This window comes from Lepus europaeus, chromosome 12 (genome assembly GCF_033115175.1).
Source record: "Lepus europaeus isolate LE1 chromosome 12, mLepTim1.pri, whole genome shotgun sequence".
NCBI classification, from domain to species: domain Eukaryota; kingdom Metazoa; phylum Chordata; class Mammalia; order Lagomorpha; family Leporidae; genus Lepus; species Lepus europaeus.
In genome coordinates, this window is record NC_084838.1 from 32,372,224 (window position 1) to 32,392,887 (window position 20,664).

Consider the following 20,664-nt stretch of genomic DNA (forward strand, 5'->3'; position numbering starts at 1 on the left):
ACTATTTTGAAATGTTGAATGTATAATAACTGAGTACCTAATTTGAATAAGCAAATGCACGAAGGTAAGTATATTTCTATGCATGCACACAAACACACCTGATATTCAGAGATCGGAAAATGAAAAGTTGGGAGGTGACTTTTAGAATGGCTGAGGTATAAGAGAAAGGAGGGGTCATTAGCTTAAATTATTAGGAAGTTAGAATTACAAAGTTCTGGCTATTTGGAATTCTATACTCAGAAACTAAAATACTTGGACTAAATCTCAACTGAACCACCCAAAAAAAGTTTAAAAAAAATTAAATTCCTTCAAATTCTTGATTCTAACTTTAAAAACACAGCAATGTATTTGACAGGGTTGATTTTACATTAAGGTAACAAAGAACTCTCACACAAAGCAAAAAACAAAACGGGTTTTAATGATTAAAACAGATTACTAGGTTTATAATAACCATTAAGGGAAGCCTTAGAACCAGAAATAAGGATTTTTAAATTGCATGCAAAACCTAGTTACCATAAGAACCAAAGCAATACCAAAATATTTCAGCTTCCTAGCAGACTCTAGGACTTTTTATTTCCAATTCTTGTTAATCAAAATATGTACACTTTCACATGCTTCTAGTTGCAAAGGAATAAGCTTATTCATAGAGGACTACAAGTTATCTTTCATAGAAGAGAGGGCACAAAAACATGGTCTCTTCCTCCACTCTTCTGGGCCCATCTTAGGGGGAAAAAGGCACTCCCAAAGGTTCCTTGGTAACACCTTTGCTAGGTTTGTTAATTATTCACATAATCTTTATAGGTAAAGTTAAAGGTGCACTCATTTCACAGATCTGGGAACTACGTTTCATGAACTCACAAGCCAAATAACTGGCTTTAAAAAAAAGAAAAAAACTGCATACTGGTTTCAAAAAACACCTGGGCTTTGCTTCCTTGACAATTTACATATGCTTAATGACTGGACTTTGGCATGCCGAGCCAAATGCATCACATAACTGAAAGGACCATCACATGAGATGGCAGAAGAAGACTGAATCATTTTCAGTTTTTTAATATCAGCTGCTCCCAGTTCCCTTGTACTAACTTGATTTTGTCCTTCAGAATGACTCCCCCATGCTCTGAATCTGAGTTTAACCTCTCTGCTGGAAAAAAAAAAAAAAAAAAAAAAAAAGATGCTAAATTTCCGGGTCTTTTTCTATGATCATCAAAACAAAGAGTAATGGAAGTCAACTGTACATGGACAGTTGTCCACCATTCCCAGAAACTTTAGGAACCATTTGCCTGAGTCCAAGGAGAATCTTCTTCATCATTAAATGATACATATTAAAACTGCACTTGGGTAGCTAGGGTAGCCAGTCTCACATTAAACTGAGCTTTTTTTTTTTTTTACACTCACTGCATCCATGCAGTGTGCAATTTTTGATGCTGAATAAGAGAAATGCGACAATTGAAGGCCTCACCACAAGCATCACATTCATGAGTTTCTTGGGTTTTCACCTCTGCATGGATCTTCTGATGGTTGACAAGGCTGCGCTGTTGACTAAAACTTTTGTCACACTTCTCACATTTATAAGGTTTCTCTCCCGTGTGTATTCTCTGATGCTGAATTAGACCTGAGTTCCGGCTAAAGGCCTTCCCACATTCATCACATTTATGGGGTTTATTTCCTGTGTGAACACCCTGATGTCGAATCAGATTACAAAGCTGACTGAAGCTTTTGCCACACTGTCTGCACAGATAAGGTCTCTCACCAGTGTGGATTCTCTGATGTTCAATAAGAAATGAGCTCCGACTGAAGCTTTTCCCACAAACAGTACATAGGTAGGGCTTTTCTCCAGTGTGGATTCTTTGATGTTGCACAAGATGAGCACTTACACTAAAAGTCTTGCCACATTCATCACATTTGTAAGATTTTTCCTTAGGATAAACCTCCTGCTGTATAACAAGACTGCAATTGGGATCAAAATTGTCCTTAGTTTCATTGTATGGATAAGTCTTCTCCCTGGTGTGGATTCTCTGATGCTGAATAAGACCTGAGCTTCTACTAAAGGCTTTTCCACATTCCTCACATTTATGAGGTTTGTCTCCTGTGTGAATTCTCTGATGACGAGTTAGATTGCAAAGCTGACTAAAGCTTTTTCCACACTCTTTGCACTGATAAGGTCGTTCACCAGTATGGATCCTCTGATGTTCAATAAGGAATGAGCTCCGACTGAAGCTTTTTCCACATTCAATACAAAGAAAAGGCTTCTCACCCGTGTGAATTTTTTGGTGCTGTATAAGGTATGTACTTAGTCTAAAGGCTTTCCCACATTCACCACATTTATGAGGTCGTTCCCCAGTGTGAATTCTCTGATGTTCAACAAGCAATGAATTTCTACTAAAGCTTTTCTTACATTTGGTACAGTGATAGGGTTTTTCACCAGTGTGAGTTCTCTGATGCTCGATAAGGTGTGACTTCCAACTGAAGGCTTTCCCACAGTCACTGCATTTATGGGGCTTCTCACCTGTGTGAATTCTTTGATGTTTAACAAGGCTCCTTCTCTGGCTAAAGCTCTGCTTACACTGATTACATTGATAGGGTCTTTCTCCAGTGTGGATTCTCTGATGTCTAATAAGAGTTGAGCTTACACTAAAGGTTTTTCCACAGTAATTACACTCATAGGGCCTTTCCCCAGTGTGAATTCTCTGATGTTCAATAACAAATGAACTGCGACTGAAACTTTTCCCACATTCATTGCACTGAAAAGGTTTCTCACCAGTATGGACCCGTTGATGTTGAATGAAATGGGCCTTGCGGACAAAACCCTTTCCACATTCTTCACATTTGTGGCATTTTTCTTCTGAGTTTGGTCTCTTACGGATAATGTTAGTGTTTCCTCTAAACATTCTCTGTTCCTGGGTCAAAGATTCCCTTGGTATTTCCCATAAGAAGATCCCTCTCTGTTTATCTAACCTACCAACAAGTTCAAAGGTTTCTCTTCCCATGGGGTCCTGGTCAATTTCACTTTTGATTCTTGTAACAATTACACTTTGTGGTTCCACTTCTTCCTCAATTTCTTCAATTTCTTGTTTAACAGTTGGCTCCTCATCATCTCTGTTCAAAACATCTGAAACAATAAATAAAAATTATAGACATCAGCCAAGCTCTTTGGTGGCAAGGAGAAATTATAAAAAATAAACCCCAGTAATCAAGATAAATTAATATTTGTGAGGATTGTAGCAGTTCATATACACAAACCATTTAGAATAGTCCCTAGCAAAGAATAAAAGCTATGTAAATAATATTTAGTATTAGTTATTGGAGCAACATTTAGTATTAGTTTTTTTGGAGCAAGGTATAAAGTCATCACAAGGTAAAGAACGCATCAGTAGGATTAAGCAGAGTTAGGAGGTAGGGCTCTAAACAATTATACAAGGTAAGATGGGCAAGCAAGTAATGGTGGGACTTTCTATCAAAGAAGAAAGGGTAAGATGGAAAGAAAACAGTAGGTTCAGTAAAATTTAGGATAAGAAAGTATTATTGGAATGCGAGCAGACCAGATAACTGACAGAAAGCAACATGTAAAAGCATATCAGGAAGGATGAAAGATCCAAGGGAAGCAACAGTTCATCAACAAGAACTTATTCACTGTCTATCACAAGCATTCCAAGTCTGTATGTCATGAGTCAGGATTCAGAGACAAGACATGTAGTCCCAACCATATGGAATGAGTATTAAGTAAAAATGGGAATAGAAAATAATATGATAAGCCGGCGCCGCGGCTCACTAGGCTAATCCTCCGCCTTGCGGCGCCGGCACACCAGGTTCCAGGCCCGGTTGCGGCACTGGATTCTATCCCGGTTGCCCCTCTTCCAGGCCAGCTCTCTGCTATGGCCCGGGAAGGCAGTGGAGGATGGCCCAAGTCCTTGGGCCTTGCACCCGCATGGGAGACCAGGAGAAGCACCTGGCTCCTGGCTTCAGATCAGCGCGATGCGCTGGCCGTAGCGGCCATTGGAGGGTGAACCAACGGCAAAAAGGAAGACCTTTCTCTCTGTCTCTCTCTCTATCCACTCTGCCTGTCCAGAAAAAAAAAAAAAAAGAAAATAATATGATAGATAAAATGTTAAGTAAAAAGCACCTCTCTCATAAGGACACAAATTAGCTTTAAAACAAAAAAGGGCTGGAGTCACATGGAATCTATGATACAGGGAGATAATTTAGTAAGTATAAAGGAACATGGCCAGAGTTAATGGAAGAAATAAAAAATGGAGCAGTCTGTGGTAGCTTATGACTTCACTTACCACAAATGATACCACATTCTTAAAAAAATCTTAAAAATGATTCTCAACCCTCTAAGATCCAAGGCTCAGTATCTTTTTTCAATTGACTGAATGATGTCTGAGAACTCAATGTTGCATATGTAGAGAAAAGAAAATTTAATGGTCTATAATATAACAGTGTGGCACAGAGAATACCTATGGGTGCCTCTGACTTCTTTCCTGATTTTCTATCTCTTGTTGATTATTAGGTAATCTCATTTAAAATTTAATCACTATCAAATTTATATTTGGCCTTAAATAAGTTTCTTTTTCATATATCCTCTTCTCTCCTAGTTTTCTAATTGTGGAGTCATCTCCAAATTTTCTCTTAATTTATTTCGAACCAGTCATTAAGCTATTTTATTCCCCTAAAAACCACTGAATAAGAAATTTCTTCTCTTATTTCCCTAAGAGACTAGGCTATTTACAATGTCCCCTCTGAAAATTATTTTAATGACCAATGTTTTCATTCACACAATGAAAAAGGATGAAATGAACTCTCTTGATTTTCTGCTCTTTAACTATAAAATTATACACAAGAGGAGCTGGTGATGAGGCACAGAGTGTTAAACCTCCTCCTGCGATGCTGGCATTCCACATGAACGCCAGTTCAAGTTCTGCCCACTCCATTCCAATCTAGCTTCCTGCTAATATGCCTGGGGAAAGCAGTGAAGATGGCCTGAATACTTGGGCCCCTGCCATCCATGGTGGGGATCGAAAAGGAATTCTAGGCTCCTGGCTTTGGCCTGGACCAGCACTGGCCCAGACCTCCATTTGGGAAGTGAACCATCAGATGGAAGATCTCTTTCTCTCTGTCTTTCTAACTCTGCCTTTAGATAAATTTTTTTTAAAACAATTATATACAACAATACATATCCCATTCCTATCCAAAGCCAATCCTTTTACTCCTTCTTGATCCTACTCATCTATGGGCAGTTGTTCAATTATTACTGTTCTTTCATATTCTTAATTACATTCTCCATTGACATGTATCATCATAGAAGTACGAGTACATCCAACTTTATCTTGAACCTGAAATCTTCCAATTGATGAAAATCAAGCTTTGTAAATCTTAATAAGGTTTCCTTTTGGCAAAAACAAAGGTAGTTTTCTATGCCTAACCTTTTCCCATTCAATCTCTTCTGTAAGCTACTATGAAGTCTGGTTTCCATTTCCAGCATCTAGGGAAACCTTTCATTAAATCAATGATTTTCAAACAGCACAATGAGCACTTTTCAGTTCTTATTTTATTCAGAAGCATATGACACTTTTACTATCCCCATTTCTTCACATTATGTGTTTTTGGTTTCTACGCTACTACATTTTACTTCTTTGGCCATTTCTAATGAATTTATTTATTTCTCTTCCTTTTTTTTTTTTTTAAAGATTTACTTATTTGAGAAGCAGAGTTACTGACAGAGGGAGAAAGAGAGAGGTCTTCCATCAGCTGGTTCAGGCTCCTAATGGCTGCAAAGGCTGGAGCCTTTTTGAAAGGCTGGGCCTATTTGAAGCCAGATGCTTCTTCTGGGTCTCCTACATGGGTACAGAGGCCTAAGAACATGGGCCATTTTCCACTGCTTTCCAAGGCCATTAGCAGGGAGCTGGATCTGAGGAGTAGTAGCTGGGACTCAAACTAGTGCCCATATGGTACGCTGGTGCCACTGGCGAAGGTTTAGCCTACTATGCCACAGTGCCAGCCCCTATTTCTCTTCCTTTGTCAGCCATGTCATGTAACTGTTACCCAGGCTGATGTAATTACTTGCTCTCTATAGACATCCTCTGGATATCCCTATTTATATAGCACACAATGGGCTCACAATTAATATGATCATCATCTGCTGCCATACCACTCCCCACTTCAAATCATCTCTTGAGAGGTGCCACCATGCTTGACTGAAAATATTTACCTAAAGAAGGAAATAATTGCAGATTTTTCACCACTTCTTACTGTAAATTATCTAAATCATGGATTCCTTTTTAGCATCTACTTTCTCCTTTTAACCCTCATAATCACATAGCCATTTAAAAATCTTCGGTGACCTTGGTCTTCAGGCTGCCCTCACATTCCCTCTGCCTCACTAACTGTATTGTTTATAAAATGGGACTCTATTCATGTTATCTCCTATACATTCAGCAGCACTACATCATCTTTAAGATCATACCGAAGCTCTTTATCATAATACTCAGAATTCTTCATGACATGGTTTCTAAGTCTCACTCACCTTCCTACTTACTCTACTATACTTTATGTAGGTGAATTGCTACATATATTATAATCTTTCATGTCAAATCTTTGCATATTCCATTTATTAAATGTCCCCCAACACTGTTTACCTGACAATCTCTTGGTTCTCTTAAGATTCAGTTCAAAACTGCATGTAGTTCAACAAAGCCTTTGCTAAGTCTACTAGACAGATTTAGTTATTCTATTTTTTTAATCTACCACCTGTTGTTCCTAACTTCATTGTAGTTATTATACTGCACTTTTAAACTGTATGTTACATCTTTGTCTCTTCCACGGCATTGTAAACTCCTGAGATGGACACTGTGGCACAGTGGGTTAAGCCACCACTTAGGACTCCTGCATCCCATACTGGAATGACTGGTTTCAGTCCCAGTTACTCTGTTCCTGGGAGGCAGATGGCCCAAATACTTGAGTCCCTGCTACCCACATGAGAAAGCTGGATGGAGTTCTTGGCTTCTGGCTCTGGTATGGCCTAACTCTGGCTGTTGTAGACACTTGAGGAGTAAATCAGTGGATGGAAAGATCTCTCTGCTTTTTCACTCTGCCCTTCAAATCATTAAATACATTTTTTAAAAGGTGTATTTATTTGAAAGGTAGAGTTAGAGAGAAAGAGGGAGATCTTCCATTTGCTGGCTCCCTCCCCAAATGGCCGTAATGGCTGGAGCTGGGTTGGTCTGAAGCCTGGAGCCAGGAGCTTCTTCCAGGTCTTCCAAGTGGGTTCAAGGTCCCAAGGATTTGGGCCATCTTCCAATGCTTTCTCAGCCACATTAGCAGCATGCTGGATCAGAAGTGGAAGAGCTGGGTGCTGGGCGCCCATATGGGATGCCGGCATCACAGGCAGCAGCTTTACCCACCATGCCATGACACTGGCCCCCATAAATACATCTTTTTTTTTTTCTTTGATAGGCAGAGTTAAGACAGTGAGAGAGACAGTGAGAAAGGTCTTTCTTCCGTTGGTTCACCCCCCAAATGGCCGCTACGGTCAGCGCGCTGCACCAATCCGAAGCCAAGAGTCAGGTGCTTCTTCCTGGTCTCCCATGCAGGTGCAGGGCCCAAGCACTTGGGCCATTCGCCATTGCCTTCCCGGGCCACAGCAGAGGTGGAGTGGAAGAGGAGCAACCGGGATAGAACTGGCGCCCCAACCGGGACTAGAACCTGGAGTACCGGCGCCACAGGCTGAGGATTAGCCTAGTGAGCCGTGCGCCGGAAAATACATCTTTTAAAAAATTCCTTGTGGGCCGGCGCCATGGTGCACTAGGTTAATCCTCGTATCCCATTTGGGCACCAGTTCTAGTCCCGGTTGCTCCTCTTCCAGTCCGGCTCTCTGCTGTGGCCCGGGAGGGCAGTGGAGGATGGCCCAGGTGCTTGGGACCCTGCACTGGCATGGGAGACCAGGAGGAGGCCACTGGCTTTGGATCGGTGCAGCTCTGTCCATTGCAGCTGTTTGGGAAGTGAACCAATGGAAGGAAGACCTTTCTCTCTGTCTCTCTCACTGTCTGTAATTCTACCTGTCAAATAAGTAAATAAAAAATCTTTAAAAAAAAATACCTTGTGAAAAGGGAAAGTCTTTTTGTAAGGTTAATGGGTATTGTTCTAGGGGTTTTAATCAAAGGAATTAAGCCAAAATTATCATTACTTACAATATGAATGTCTACTATAATTCCTGAAACAATTCATGAAAAACATTCAAATGAAAACATAACTGCAATGATTAGGATTAAAAAACTGGTTCTTACTACCAAGAAAATCTCTTGGTAAATATTAATAGAAATGAATATGCTTTTTACAATAGTAATAACAAACTTAAAACCTGGGAATAAAAATAAGAAATCTGTAAAAGCCATAAAAATAAACCATAAAATTTTTCCCTAAGACAAAAGGATAGTTAAACAGTCAAAAGGATAAACAGTCAACCAAATAGTTGAAGAAATTCATGTTATAAGAATCTCAACTTTTGGGGCAGTTTTGTGGCTTAGCACATTAAGCTGATGCTGCAATGCTAGCATCCCAGATGTGTACTGGTTTGAGACCTGACTGCTTGAGCACACTTCTGATACAGCTCCCTGCTAATGCAACTGGGAAAGTAGTGGAAGATGGCCCATGTACTTGGGCCCCTGTGCACACATGGGAGACCCAGAAGAAGCTCCTGGTTTCTGACTTTCGCCTGGCCCAGTCCTAGCCATTGAAGACATTTTGGGAGTGAAATCAGTGGCCACTGCAGACATTTGGGAAGTGCATCAGAGGATGGAAGATCTCTCTCTAACTTTGACTTTCAAATAAATAAAGTGAAATCTAAAAAAAAAAAAAAAAAAAAAAAGAATCTCAAAATCTTAACTCTTCTCAAACTCATCTATGACGCAACTAACTGCACTCCAACTGAAATCATATGAACCATACAGAAACCCCTAATGAATCTGAATTTCAACTGGTTAAGGATAGCCTGAAAAATATTGAAGAATCAATGATCAGGGGCTGGCGTTGTAGTGTAGCAGGATAAGCCTCCACCTGAGGCGCCAGCATCCCACATGGGCACTAGTGCATGTCCCAGCTCCTCCTCTTCTGATCCAGCTCTCTGCTATGGCCATAGAAAATGGTCCAAGTGCTTGAGCCCCTGAACCTGTGTGGGAGATCCAAAAGAGGCTCCTGGCTCCTAGCTCCTGGCTTTGTATCACCCCAGCTCCAGCCACTGTAGTCATTTGTGGAGTAAACCAGTGGATGCAAGACCTCTCTCTCTCTCTCTTTAACTCTACTTTTCAAATAAATAAATAAAAATATAAAAAAAGAAATTAATCATCTTACCAGACATAAAATACATTGCTAAAACAAGTGAAACTGACACAGCCGTAAAAGTTAAGTGGTCAACAGAACAGTCAGGTGAAGAAAACAAGTATAGGCTTCCATATAAAGAACCCTTACAATGGCTGTCCATTAGATCTGAGGTTTTTTGCCTCAATACATTTTTGGTGATTATACTTACCTGTCATGCTTACATATTATTTTCCCATCCTGGGATCATAGCTAATCTACAGCAGACAAGTGACCCAAAGTAGGTCTCTCTCTAGGAATGCAGAGTGAAGCTGAAATAGCTATTAACCTGAATGTGGCTAATACTGTAACTTACCAACTCACAGGCTTGAGTGAGAAGCATGTGAGTATAAGCAGGAAAGACTTGTCTTCCAAGGGGAAAGAAACAGAGTCAAAAGAGTGTTATAGACTCCCATTTTCATATGTTGTAGGTCCTAACCTCCACTGTGATGGTATCTTGTGGTGGAGTCTTCCATAGATAATTAGGTCTAGGTGACATCATTAAGGTGGAGCCATATGATGGTATTAGGATCCTTGAAATATAGGGACAAAGATAAGAGCACATACTCTGTCCTTCATGTGAGGATACAGTGGGAAGGTGGCTATCTATAAGCCAGAAAGAGGGCCCGCACCAGGAAAAGAATCTGCTAGCACCTTGATTTAGACTCTCCAGCTTCCAAAACTGTGAGAAATAACTTGTTTAAGCCATCCAGGCTACAGTACATTGTCATACCAGCTTGAGCTGACTATAACAGAGTAATTCCTGACTCCCTAAGAGTGATTCAGTTTTTGGTTTCAGGCCTTTTCTGATGTCTAGCTTTAGTAATGCTCATAAGTCTTATGCCCCTAGAATAATTTCCTTAAAGCTTAGGCTTAAGCTAGCTTGAGTTGATTTCCATCATCTTTAACCAAACAGTTTTAGAAATATGGAAACTGAGGAGAAAGAGAAAAGGCAAGGAAATAATGAATTCACTTTAGGATAGAACAGGAGTTGGCATGATTTCTCTGTAAAGGGCCAGACAATAGATATTTTTAGTTTTATGAGCCACATCATGTCTATTCTAACTACAGACTCTGTCATTGTAGCATGAAAGTAATCACAGACAACATATAAAGGGATGGGCATATCCATGTTTCAATAAAATCTGATTTACAAAAACAGGCAGTGAGTCATAGCTGCCAATGTCATTACCTAGCAGGGTATAAAATGAACAATTTTCCCAGGGGCCGGCACTGTGGTACAGTGGGTTAACACCCTGGCCTGAAGTGCCAACATCCCATATGGGCGCAGGTTCGAGACCCAGCTGCTCCACTTCTGATCCAGCTCTCTGCTGTGGCCTGGGAAAGCAGTGGAAGATGGCCCAAGTCCTTGGGCCTCTGCGCCTGGATGGGAGACCTGGAAGAAGCTCCTGGCTCCTGGCTTCGGATCGCCGCAGCTCCAGCTGTTGCGGCCAACTGGGGAGTGAACCATCGGATGGAAGACCTCTCTCTCTCTCTCTTTCTCTCTCTCTCTGCCTCTTCTCTCTCTGTGTAACTCTGACTGTCAAATAAATAAATAAATCTTAAAAAAAAAAGAAATGAAAATTAACAACAACAACAACAAAAAACAGTTTTCCCAGTTAACAAAATGGGAAAACCAGAATTTATGAGGCCTAGCACAATGTTTAGTTAACTGTCAAATAAATGAACTGAACAAATAACTGAAAAGAGATTATAATCAAAGAAAAACAATGAGTTCAAGGTCTTGTAGGTACAACAACTTCCAGTTCTGTCAAGGTCCAATGTAATTCAAAGACTAAAGAGTACCATTAAAATTGAAGATGTCAAAGATCTGAAAAATCAAGCTATCAACTGACTACATCATCAATACAGCTATCAAAGTTTTTAAAGAAAAGCAGTATAGAAAGGAAAATTATGAAAGAAAACCCAAAATTATGAAGCTAGAATAGAGTGGTGTTAGGAAGAGTGTTAAGATGAGAGAGATTTCATTGGAACAGGAGAGTAAGAATAACCTTTCAGGTGCCCCGCTGTGGCGTAGTAAGCTAAGCCTCTGCCTGCAGTGCCAGCACCCCATATGGGTACTAGTTCGTGTCCCAGCTGCTCCTCTTCTGATCCAGCTCTCTGCTATGGCCTGGGAAAGCAGAGGAAGATGTCCAATTGTTTGGGCCCCTGCTCCTGTGTGAGGGACCTGGAGGAGGGACCTGGAGAAAGCACCTGGCTCCCAGCTTTGGATCAGTGCAGCTCTGGCCATTGTGGCCATTTGGGGAGTGAACCAGCGGATGCAAGACCTCTCTCTGTAAATCTGCCTCTCAAATAAACAAATAAAATCTAAAAAAAAAGGAATGACTTCTCATTAAAGGAGTACTAATCAAAGCGATGGAAGTGGAGTCTTTGAGGAGGATGAAAAGATGGTAGAAGGAGAAATAATAAAATGATGGAAAGCTGTACTTACATTTAAACACAGAATACAGCCTAAAAGTACAAAATCACAGACGGCTCACTGTCACACCTTTGTCCATACAGTATTCACATGCTGCAGAACCAGGGGCAGGCAGGGCTGGATACTTGCCTGGCTGTATCAATCAGGATACCATACGTATGAATAGATTGACTCTGAGACATCATGGGATTTAAAAAATATTACAGTTGTGTGCTGGAAATAACAGATAAGGTAAGAAAGCCTGGCAGGGGCTATATTTGTGGGATCCTAGTAAAATAGCTTTAAAAAGTTAAGATTTTTTTTTTTATCCTTTAAATTATCATGAACTATCCAGGAATTTTAAGCAGTTAACTAATATAAAATCACTTTGGTAACAGTAAAGAGACTATATTGCAAGAAAGGGAGACTGGAGGCCAGGGGCTAGCTTAGGGGACACGGTTAAGGGATATGAAGTCTCAGGGCCGGCACTGTGGCTCATTTGGTTAATCCTCCGCCTGTGGTGCTGGCTTCCCTTATGGGCGACAGGTTCTAGTCCTGGTTGCTCCTCTTCTAGTCCAGCTCTCTGCTGTGGCCTGGGAGGGCAGTGGAGGATGGTCCAGGTGCTCGGGCCCCTGTACCCGCATGGGAAACTAGGAGGAAGCACCTGGCTCCTGGTTTCAGATCGGCGCATCACCAGCCGTAGCGGCCATTTGGGGGGTGAACCAACGGAAAGAAGACCTTTCTTTCTGTCTCTCTCACTGTCTAACTCTGCCTGTCAAATAAAAAAGAGAAATGAAGTCTTAAATAAGCTGTACTGATTCATTCACACAAATATTTAAGAAGCAGCTTGGCTCTGTTCTAAGTGTTAGAAGAAATCAAGTAAAAGTATGAGGTTACCATCCTCATGGTGATCATTGTGATTAGAGAAACAACAGATAAAGATCTATAGCGTAGCATGATAAATTCAACAATGAAAATACATGCACAGGAATACAAAGAAAGGAGTGTTTAATTCAGATAAGAAGGCCCTGGGAATTTTAATGGATTACTTCAAGACTTGCCAGGTTTGAGTTACTTATGTGATCTTTAAAGGAAAGATGATGATAACATCCACCTCTATCACTCTTACTATATGCTAGTCAGTATCCTAAGTGCTTTACATTTATTAACTTAGTCAATGCTCACAATAACCCTAATAGGTAGGTGCTATTATTACTTCTATTTTATAAAAAACAAAACTGAGTCACAAGAGATTAGTAATCCACCAATGGCCACAAGGCTATCACGTGGTAGAACCAGGATTTGAATGTGGAGCAGGTAGGTCCCATGGCCCAAGTGTAGATACAAAGTCTCTCAAGTCTGAGAATACAAGCCAATAAAGCAAGAGTGAGGGACTTTTTTTCTGCCAAGGACCATTTGGAAATTTATAACATCATTCACTGACCATACAACATCATCAACTTAAAAATTAGCCTGCTACACATTTATTGAATTTTGAGTCCTGCCTGCAGTTGCCTTGGCAGGGCCAGACCAAATGGTTTCCACAGGCCTTATATAGCCCACAGGCTGCATGTTCCCCACCCTTGCAACAGAGGGAAGTAATAAAGAGCTTTAAAATATCTATAATCAGATAGAATAAAATAAAGTCCAAGAAGAATCTACTGAATCTGACATGGATCACGGTTAAACAATTTAAGGGGAGTGTTAGAGGGATGCCAAAGGGGCTTAAAGACAATGGTAGGTAGAAAGGAACAGAACACATTAACTATCTTACAGAAACTTGGCTGTGAAGAGACCAAGTTATTTAGAGCAATAAGAGGGAGACAGGCAAAAAGGAGGATTTTTTCTCTTTTTGCCCAACTGGAAGAACATAAACATGTTTATCATTAGGATAAAGTTACTAAAGGAGAAGGAATACAGACTGAGGTTGTAAGAGGGAACAAAAGACAACTGCTGAGAAATCCTGGAGAAGTGAGAAGACAGAAACAAGTGTGCAGATGAGGGGCAGACAAGTTGAGAGTTTAGGCTTAGTGGCTTCTACTTTCTCTGTGAAACAGAAGGTGAGGTCCACTACTGACTGATGGTCCCAATAAAAACTACTTAAGTTTTTGGAAAAGTCACTGAAAGCAACAGGAGAGTGAGCATACAAAGGACAAAAGAACAAACAAACAAAAACACTGAGACAAAAAAACCCAATGAAGACTATAAGGAAAAAACCCATACATACATAAGGGCCATCAATCCTTTTGGCTAGAAAATTTTTCCTGCTGTGTTTAGCAACTCAAGTAAGGAAAAAGTAAAGGCAGATTTTATAATAAATCAGGACTTGAAGGTTATAGAACAGGTAGAGCATAATATCAAGGTGGTAAGATGATAAGATGAGGAGGTGACATTTAGGATTGACACACTGGTGAAAAAACAGATCTTCCAAGAGACAGAAAGTTCATTAAGAATGAATAGGTTTAGGTGGAAAGGAAGAGGAATGATAGGTAGCCTGCTTGACAAGGGCATAAAGAAAATGTCTCTTTTTGGTCACCTTTGTCTACTTACAGTCAATAAACACCATTGTTTCAAAAGGTGGTCATCAGTGTTATGAGCTGATGAATAAAAATGGTGCCCTAAGTCAATGGTCAAGCTCCACTGAGGCTCAAGTACTGACTGGGTCATCAAAGGCATGGGTTAAAGTAGAGAAGACAGCAAAAGTGTGATAATTATGCATGAGGGACCAAAGAAAATGTTGACAGAAGACCAAGACAGGGAATGGAGTGAGTAGAGCAAAGCTGCTGAAGATTCAGAGATTCTGTTTGAAGGTGGAAAGCTAATGCCTTGGAAACAGCACTGGAAAGCGAGAACAGTAACTTCTCCCTTCCAGCCTTAAGACACGGATGAGGAAAGGGGGTGGGGGGAGAATGAGCAGCCCCCTCACCAAGGTCTGCTGGAGGAAATGGTGTCCCTGGCAGAGTGCCAGGTTTCAGGGCCGGCAGCACTGGTAAGGAACATTATGTGAAGAGGAACAGAGGCTCCAGCAGGCAGAGTGAAAGGGGTGGGAGGAGAGCAGTGGGAGGAGAAGCCAGGAGGGAAAGTACAGAGCAATATGGGAATAAGATTATGAAGACAGAAAGGCTTGCGTTTTGCTCATTTTGGAAGCTAGGGATGAAAGTCATGGAAATAATTAAAGGCTGGAAGGTTTGCATCAGGACTTAGGAACAAAGCAGTTTGGGTACTGGTCTAAGAAGTCTGAGTCTCAGATATTTTTAATAAGAGAAACAGCAGATTCTTACCCAGTGAGACCAGGTTTCCATAATTCTCCATCATGACATCTTTATACAGACTTCTCTGAGCTGGATCCAGATAATCCCACTCCTCCTGGGTAAAAAACACAGCCACATCCTCAAATGTCAGCAACCCCTGAAATAGTGATTTCTGTCGTCAGTTCCTGTTGTCTCAAGGACAATTCTACCACTGCAAGTGGCAGAAGCGACCATTTATCACGCTAAGAGGAACACGGTAACTGAGAGTTCCAAATGATGGCCAATTTTGGGAACCGACTGCAACAGAGAAGCACCTCAGCTTAGGGGGTAAAACTGGGATGTGCAGTTGTCCTGACGAGAGGGGACCAAGCATAAGGCTTCTCTGGTTGAATAACTGTATCTTAACATTTTAATGTTGGTAAACGGCCCCAAGCCTCTCCAAGCTTCCCTTACCTCATTGCCCTGCTCCAATTCTCTATTCGCACTGGCTTGCGATCCAATTCAATTCAATTCCTTGAGCTTCTCTAAGCGTTTACCTTGGGTCCAGGCTTCGTGCCAGGTGCAGAAGACACAAGGGAAGGTAAAAAATGGTGCCTCACCTGGAGGAACTCACAAATGAGAGAGCCTGGAGCATTACTAATTTTCTCCAGCCCATTTATCAAGCCGCTCTTGGAAAAAAGGAGCCGGTGGGCAGTTTGTTCGCGAAGCGCACCCCCAGAGAACTACGAGCGAGTTTCTTGCACGGCGGTGGCCCTTATAAACGGCGCTCAGGAGGATGGGGTTGGGGGCGGTGGTGCGGCCTAGCTCACGGAGTGGCGAGACAACGGGGATCCCCAGGGGGACTTACCTTTGGCTCCGGCGGGGGGCTTGGGGAGGCCATCTCCTGGCCAGAGAATAGAAGTAGCAACCGGGGCGGCGACACAGAAAGGAGCCTCTGGTAAGGCCTACCCTGCAGCTATAAATTAGGCCTGATGAACACAAGGTTTCCTGGTTGTGTCCAGCCAGGTCCTGCCTCGGTCCCTAAGCGGTCACGACCCCCGCAGCATATCACACACACACCCTGGCCGCGTCCCAACCTTGAACCCCAACCCTTGGCGTGGCTGCGCAGCCTTTCAGGCCTCTCTGCAGCCTCCTTCCAGTTGCCAGTTCCTCCTCCCTGCAGCCAAGCAGCTCTATGACCGTCCGCCCCCGGACCAGAAGGCGTCACCCGGAACCTTCTCCGGACAACCCCAAACTACAACTCCCGTCATGCTCCAGGAGCGTCGCAGCCCAGCCTCCCCCGGCAGTGGCCGCAGGACTACATTTCCCGGCGTGCACAGGGCACGGGAGACGACAGGGAAAATGAAACCGTGCTACTAAGCTGACATCCGATTGGCTGGCCTGGGCGCGCTGCCGCCGGCGGAGGGCTTGAGCTCAGTCTCGCGGCTCTCCTGGAAGATGGCGGGTCTCGCAGTGTGCGGTGTTGGTAGAAGAGGCCTTACGTGGATGGTCGCAAGAATGACGCGCAGAGAGTTTTGGTCTCGGTCCAGGTAAAGCTGAAGGTTGGACTGTGGGTCACGTTCTCGAAAAATAAGAGAAGCTGAAGGCGGTGAAAGGACGAGTTCAGGAAGGAATGTTTTGTTACTAAGCCCTGGTCATAGCCTGCTCAGTGCAGGGGCGACAAGGTGGGGTAAGGGCCAGAGTTCAGCGCCTCCTCTGCTACTGGGGCGGCCCAGGCCCTTCCCGCCTCGGCTTCACTTTCCTTCTGTGATAGTGGAACGGCGCCTCCTTTTCCGCTTCACTCACTCATTCATTAAGCAAACAGTATGGACCACGTGCGCGAGTCACCGAGTGCGGTGTGAGCAGCACTTGCGTGGAACAGTCGACTCAGAAACACGGACGTGAAAGTGCTGGATAAACTCATTTGTAGGCCGTGTTTCTTACGATTCAGTAGTGAGGCGCAGCCTCCTCTAGTTCGTTTGTTGATTGATTGGTTCACTCAGCAGCCAGGAAACGCGTTCTCTGGGCTAGCATTTCTGTCAGCAGGTACAAACAGTGGCTGCAGGGAAATCCCTTCTCAACGCCTAAGTGCCCCGACCATCGAAGAAACGGGGATCTGTAGAAGGGAAGTGTTTTTCACAGTCACGGAGCAAGTTAATGGCAGAGCTGAATCTGTCACTCGGGTGTCTTAACTACCTAGCTACCGTTTTTCCTACTGCACCGTGAGGAGTAGGTTGAAGGTAAATCTGTCCTGGTGCTGAGAGCTTCAGAACTTAGATAGGAACCGCAGGTAACAACGGATGCCCTCTTAAGGCTCAACCAAAAATTATTCTGTGGTCCAGATTTTTGTCAATCAGCTCGTTATAAATTTCCTCTCTTCCTTGGTTAGTATTTGTTATTTCTCAGATTTCCAATTTGTTTTATTCATTCACTCAACAAATATTTTTAGAGTGTCTGCTATATACCACGCTTTCTTTCAGGTGTTGCTAAGACATATCAAGGCTTTCTCTTCACAGAGTATTTCTACTCTGAGGAAAAAAATGGACAGTTGTAGACTATAATTTCAGGAAATGATGAATTATGAAGAAAACTATGCCCATGTAAGATGACTGAAATGGAATTTTATTTTATGTATAGATATAAAATATAATGCTTGACATAGTGAACTGATTGCTACAGTTCGGCTGATGATATCTGTCTCTGTTTTGTAGTGAGAACACTTAGATCTCTCAGCAAATTTCACATATATAATACAGCACTGTTAGCCACAGTCACTATTCTGTACATTAGAGTTCTAGAATGTACATAACTGAAACTTTACCTCTGACCAATGTCTCCACCACCATTTTACTCTCTGCTTTTATGAATTTTTCTTTTTTAGACTCTACATTGTGTCAGCCAGCTTTTTGTCACTGTAACGAAAGACCTAAGGCAGCCTAGCTACAAAAATGTGTGGTTTGTGTCTTTTGGCTCATGGTTCTGGAGGTTCAAGTCAAAGATCGGGCAGGGCTCATCGGTTGGCTTCTGGAGATAGCATTCTTACTGGCAGAATCCAGAGTTGGCACAGGACATCACAAGGCAAAAGACTATGCATGTCTGGCTATAATGTGTGGTCTCTTTTTTTTTTTTTTTCTCCTTATAAAGCTACCAAAATTAAATCATGTGGGCCCCAGCCTAATGACCTAATATCTAATCACTCTTCAAAGGACTTATCTGTAAATAACACAATCAGGTTAAATTTCTGCCCTCTTAGTACCTAGCAGAGGACTTTGGGAATTAAGCTCCTAAGTGAGTGCAGGGGAAAATCATATTAAGACCATAACAAACATGAATGCAGACATGCAGAATTTTTCTTTTTGTGTCTGACTTATCTCAGCATCATGTCCTCCATGTTCACCCATGTTGAAAATGACAAGATTCCCTCTTTTTAAGGCTGAATAATATTTCATGTTATCACAATTTTTTTTTTATCCATTCATCTGTCATGGCTGCCATGTCTTTTTTTTTTTTTTTTTTTTTTTTTTTAATTTTTTTTATTTTATTTTATTTTTTTTGACAGGCAGAGTGGACAGTGAGAGAGAGAGAGAGACAGAGAGAAAGGTCTTCCTTTGCCGTTGGTTCACCCTCCAATGGCCGCCGCGGCTGGCGCGCTACGGCCGGCGCACCGCGCTGATCCGATGGCAGGAGCCAGGTGCCTATCCTGGTCTCCCATGGGGTGCAGGACCCAAGCACTTGGGCCATCCTCCACTGCACTCCCTGGCCACAGCAGAGAGCTGGCCTGGAAGAGGGGCAGCCGGGACAGAACCGGCACCCCGACCGGGACTAGAACCCGGTGTGCCGGCGCCGCAAGGCGGAGGATTAGCCTAGTGAGCCACGGCGCCGGCGTCTGCCATGTCTTGGCTGTTGGGAATAGTGCTGCAGTGAACATGGGACTAAAGATGGAAATTTCTTTGAAATACTGATTTCATTTCTGTTGGATGTATACCCAGTACATAATGCTAGATCTTAATGATTCTGTTTACAATTTTAAAACATTTATTTGAAAGGCAGACAAAAATTTCCCATCATCTGGTTCATTCCTCAAATGCCTGCAACAACTAGAGCTATTCCTGATCATAGCTAGAGCCAGGAACTTCATCCAGATCTCCCATGTGGGTGGCAGGAACCCAAGTACTTAAGCCATTTTCTGCCTCCCAGGTACATTAGGTGGAAGCTGGATTGGAAGTAGAGGTGGGATTTGATTCCAGGCAGTAATAGCTTAAGGCTTTGATTTACATCTCCCTGATGATCAGTTATGTGGAGCACACTCTCGTTGGCCACCTGCATGTCTTTGGAAAAGTGTCCATTCAACTCCTTTGACCATTTCTAAATACAATTGTTATTAATGTTGTTTGCTATTCATTTATGTTCCCTGTGTGTTTTGGATATTATCACATAACAGATCTGTTAGGTGTATGGTTTGAAAATAGTTTTTCATAATCTGTGGATTGAGTTTTTGATTATTGTCTCCTTTTTTGCTCAGAGGCTTTTTAGTTTGATGTAGTCCTATTTGTTTACTTGTGCCTTTAGTGTTATATATATTTTTTTAAATTGTTGCCAAGACCAAAGTCGGGGAACTTTTACTCTGTTTTCTTACAGGAATTTTTATGGTTTGAGGCCTTATGTTTAAATTGGTAGTCCATTTTGAGTTGGTTTTTGTATTTGGGATAAGATAAAGGTCTAATTTTTTTCTGCATGTAGATATTTATTTTTCCCAACATCATTTATTGAATAAAAGTATCTGTTCTTTATTGTGTATTCTTGGTGTCCTGTGTGTGGGTGTATTTATGGGCTCTCTTTTCTGATCCATTGGTTTATTTGTATTTTCATGCCAGTGTTATACTGTTTTAGATTGTTTCAAATTTATTTTATTTTTTAAAGATTTGTTTATTTGAAAGGCAGAGAGAGGGAAAGATCTTCTATCCATTGGGTCACTCTCCAAATGGCTAGAATAGCAGTTTTGATTACTGTATCTTTGCAAAAAATTTTAAATCAAAAAGTGTGATCCCTCCAACTTTGTTGTTCTTGTTCAGTTGAGTGCTCTAGCTATTTTGGTAGTTCATGTGAATTGTCTTTTTTTTTTTTTTTTTTTTTTTAAGATTTATTAATATATTTGAAAGGCAGAGTTACAGAGAGGCAGAGAAAGAGAGATCTTTCATCCACTGGTTCACTCCCCAAATGGCCACCACAACGATCAGAGCTGGGCCAGTGCGAAGCCAGGAACTTCTGGGTCACCCATGCGGGTGCAGGAGCCCAAGAACTTGGGCCATCTTCTGTTTTCCCAGGCCATAGCAGAGATCTGGATTGGAAGTGGAGCAGCTGGGACTAGGACTGGCACCCATATGGGATGCCGGCACCGCAGGTGGAGGTTTAGCCTACTGCACCACAGCACTGGCCCATAGCATTTAAATTTTGATGGCACTTTGTTGAATGTATAGATTGCTTTAGGTAGTGAGAATTTTTAGCAGTGTTAATTCTTTCAGTTAATGAATACGGGATATCTTTCTTAGTGCTTCCTTCAGTTTCTTTCTTCCATCAGTGTTTTTTCGTTTTCAGGGTGTCTTCCTTAGTTAAATTTCTTACTATTTTTTTAAAAAAGTTATTTATTTGAGAGAATCTATCTTT

General features: G+C 41.9%; 2 protein-coding genes across 5 annotated transcripts in view; one reads left to right on the top strand and one right to left on the bottom strand.

Annotated features, from left to right (window-relative positions):
• Nucleotides 1–414: 414 nt before the first annotated feature.
• ZNF189 (zinc finger protein 189) lies at nucleotides 415–16,227 on the bottom strand. 4 transcript variants are annotated; one of them, XM_062207855.1, is made up of 3 exons: nucleotides 15,869–16,227; nucleotides 15,052–15,133; nucleotides 415–3,109 (listed from the first exon to the last, which is right to left on the bottom strand). In XM_062207855.1, the coding sequence occupies exons 1-3, from the start codon at nucleotides 15,899–15,901 to the stop codon at nucleotides 1,392–1,394; spliced, it is 1,833 nt and encodes a 610-aa protein (XP_062063839.1). In that variant the 5' UTR covers nucleotides 15,902–16,227; the 3' UTR covers nucleotides 415–1,391. The 4 variants fall into 4 exon arrangements, with proteins under 4 accessions (XP_062063839.1, XP_062063837.1, XP_062063836.1 ...); XM_062207853.1 differs by having other exon boundaries at nucleotides 15,052–15,136; XM_062207852.1 differs by having other exon boundaries at nucleotides 15,052–15,178.
• A 212-nt stretch (nucleotides 16,228–16,439) lies between these two features.
• The window catches only part of LOC133771669 (bile acid-CoA:amino acid N-acyltransferase-like), a 47,958-nt gene continuing 43,733 nt past the window's right edge, over nucleotides 16,440–20,664 (top strand). The window contains exon 1 of the mRNA XM_062207859.1: nucleotides 16,440–16,550. The gene's annotated coding sequence lies outside the window, so the exon portion shown is untranslated. The remainder of the gene's footprint in view (nucleotides 16,551–20,664) is intronic.

Coding starts and splice junctions, on each gene's coding strand:
- ZNF189 (XM_062207852.1), bottom strand. CDS start 15,901: ATGGCCTCCCCAAGCCCCCCGCCGGAGCCAAAG. Junction 15,179..15,868: donor GCCCCCCGCCGGAGCCAAAG/GTAAGTCCCCCT, acceptor TCACTATTTCAG/GGGTTGCTGACATTTGAGGA. Junction 3,110..15,051: donor TGGAAACCTGGTCTCACTGG/GTAAGAATCTGC, acceptor TTATTGTTTCAG/ATGTTTTGAACAGAGATGAT.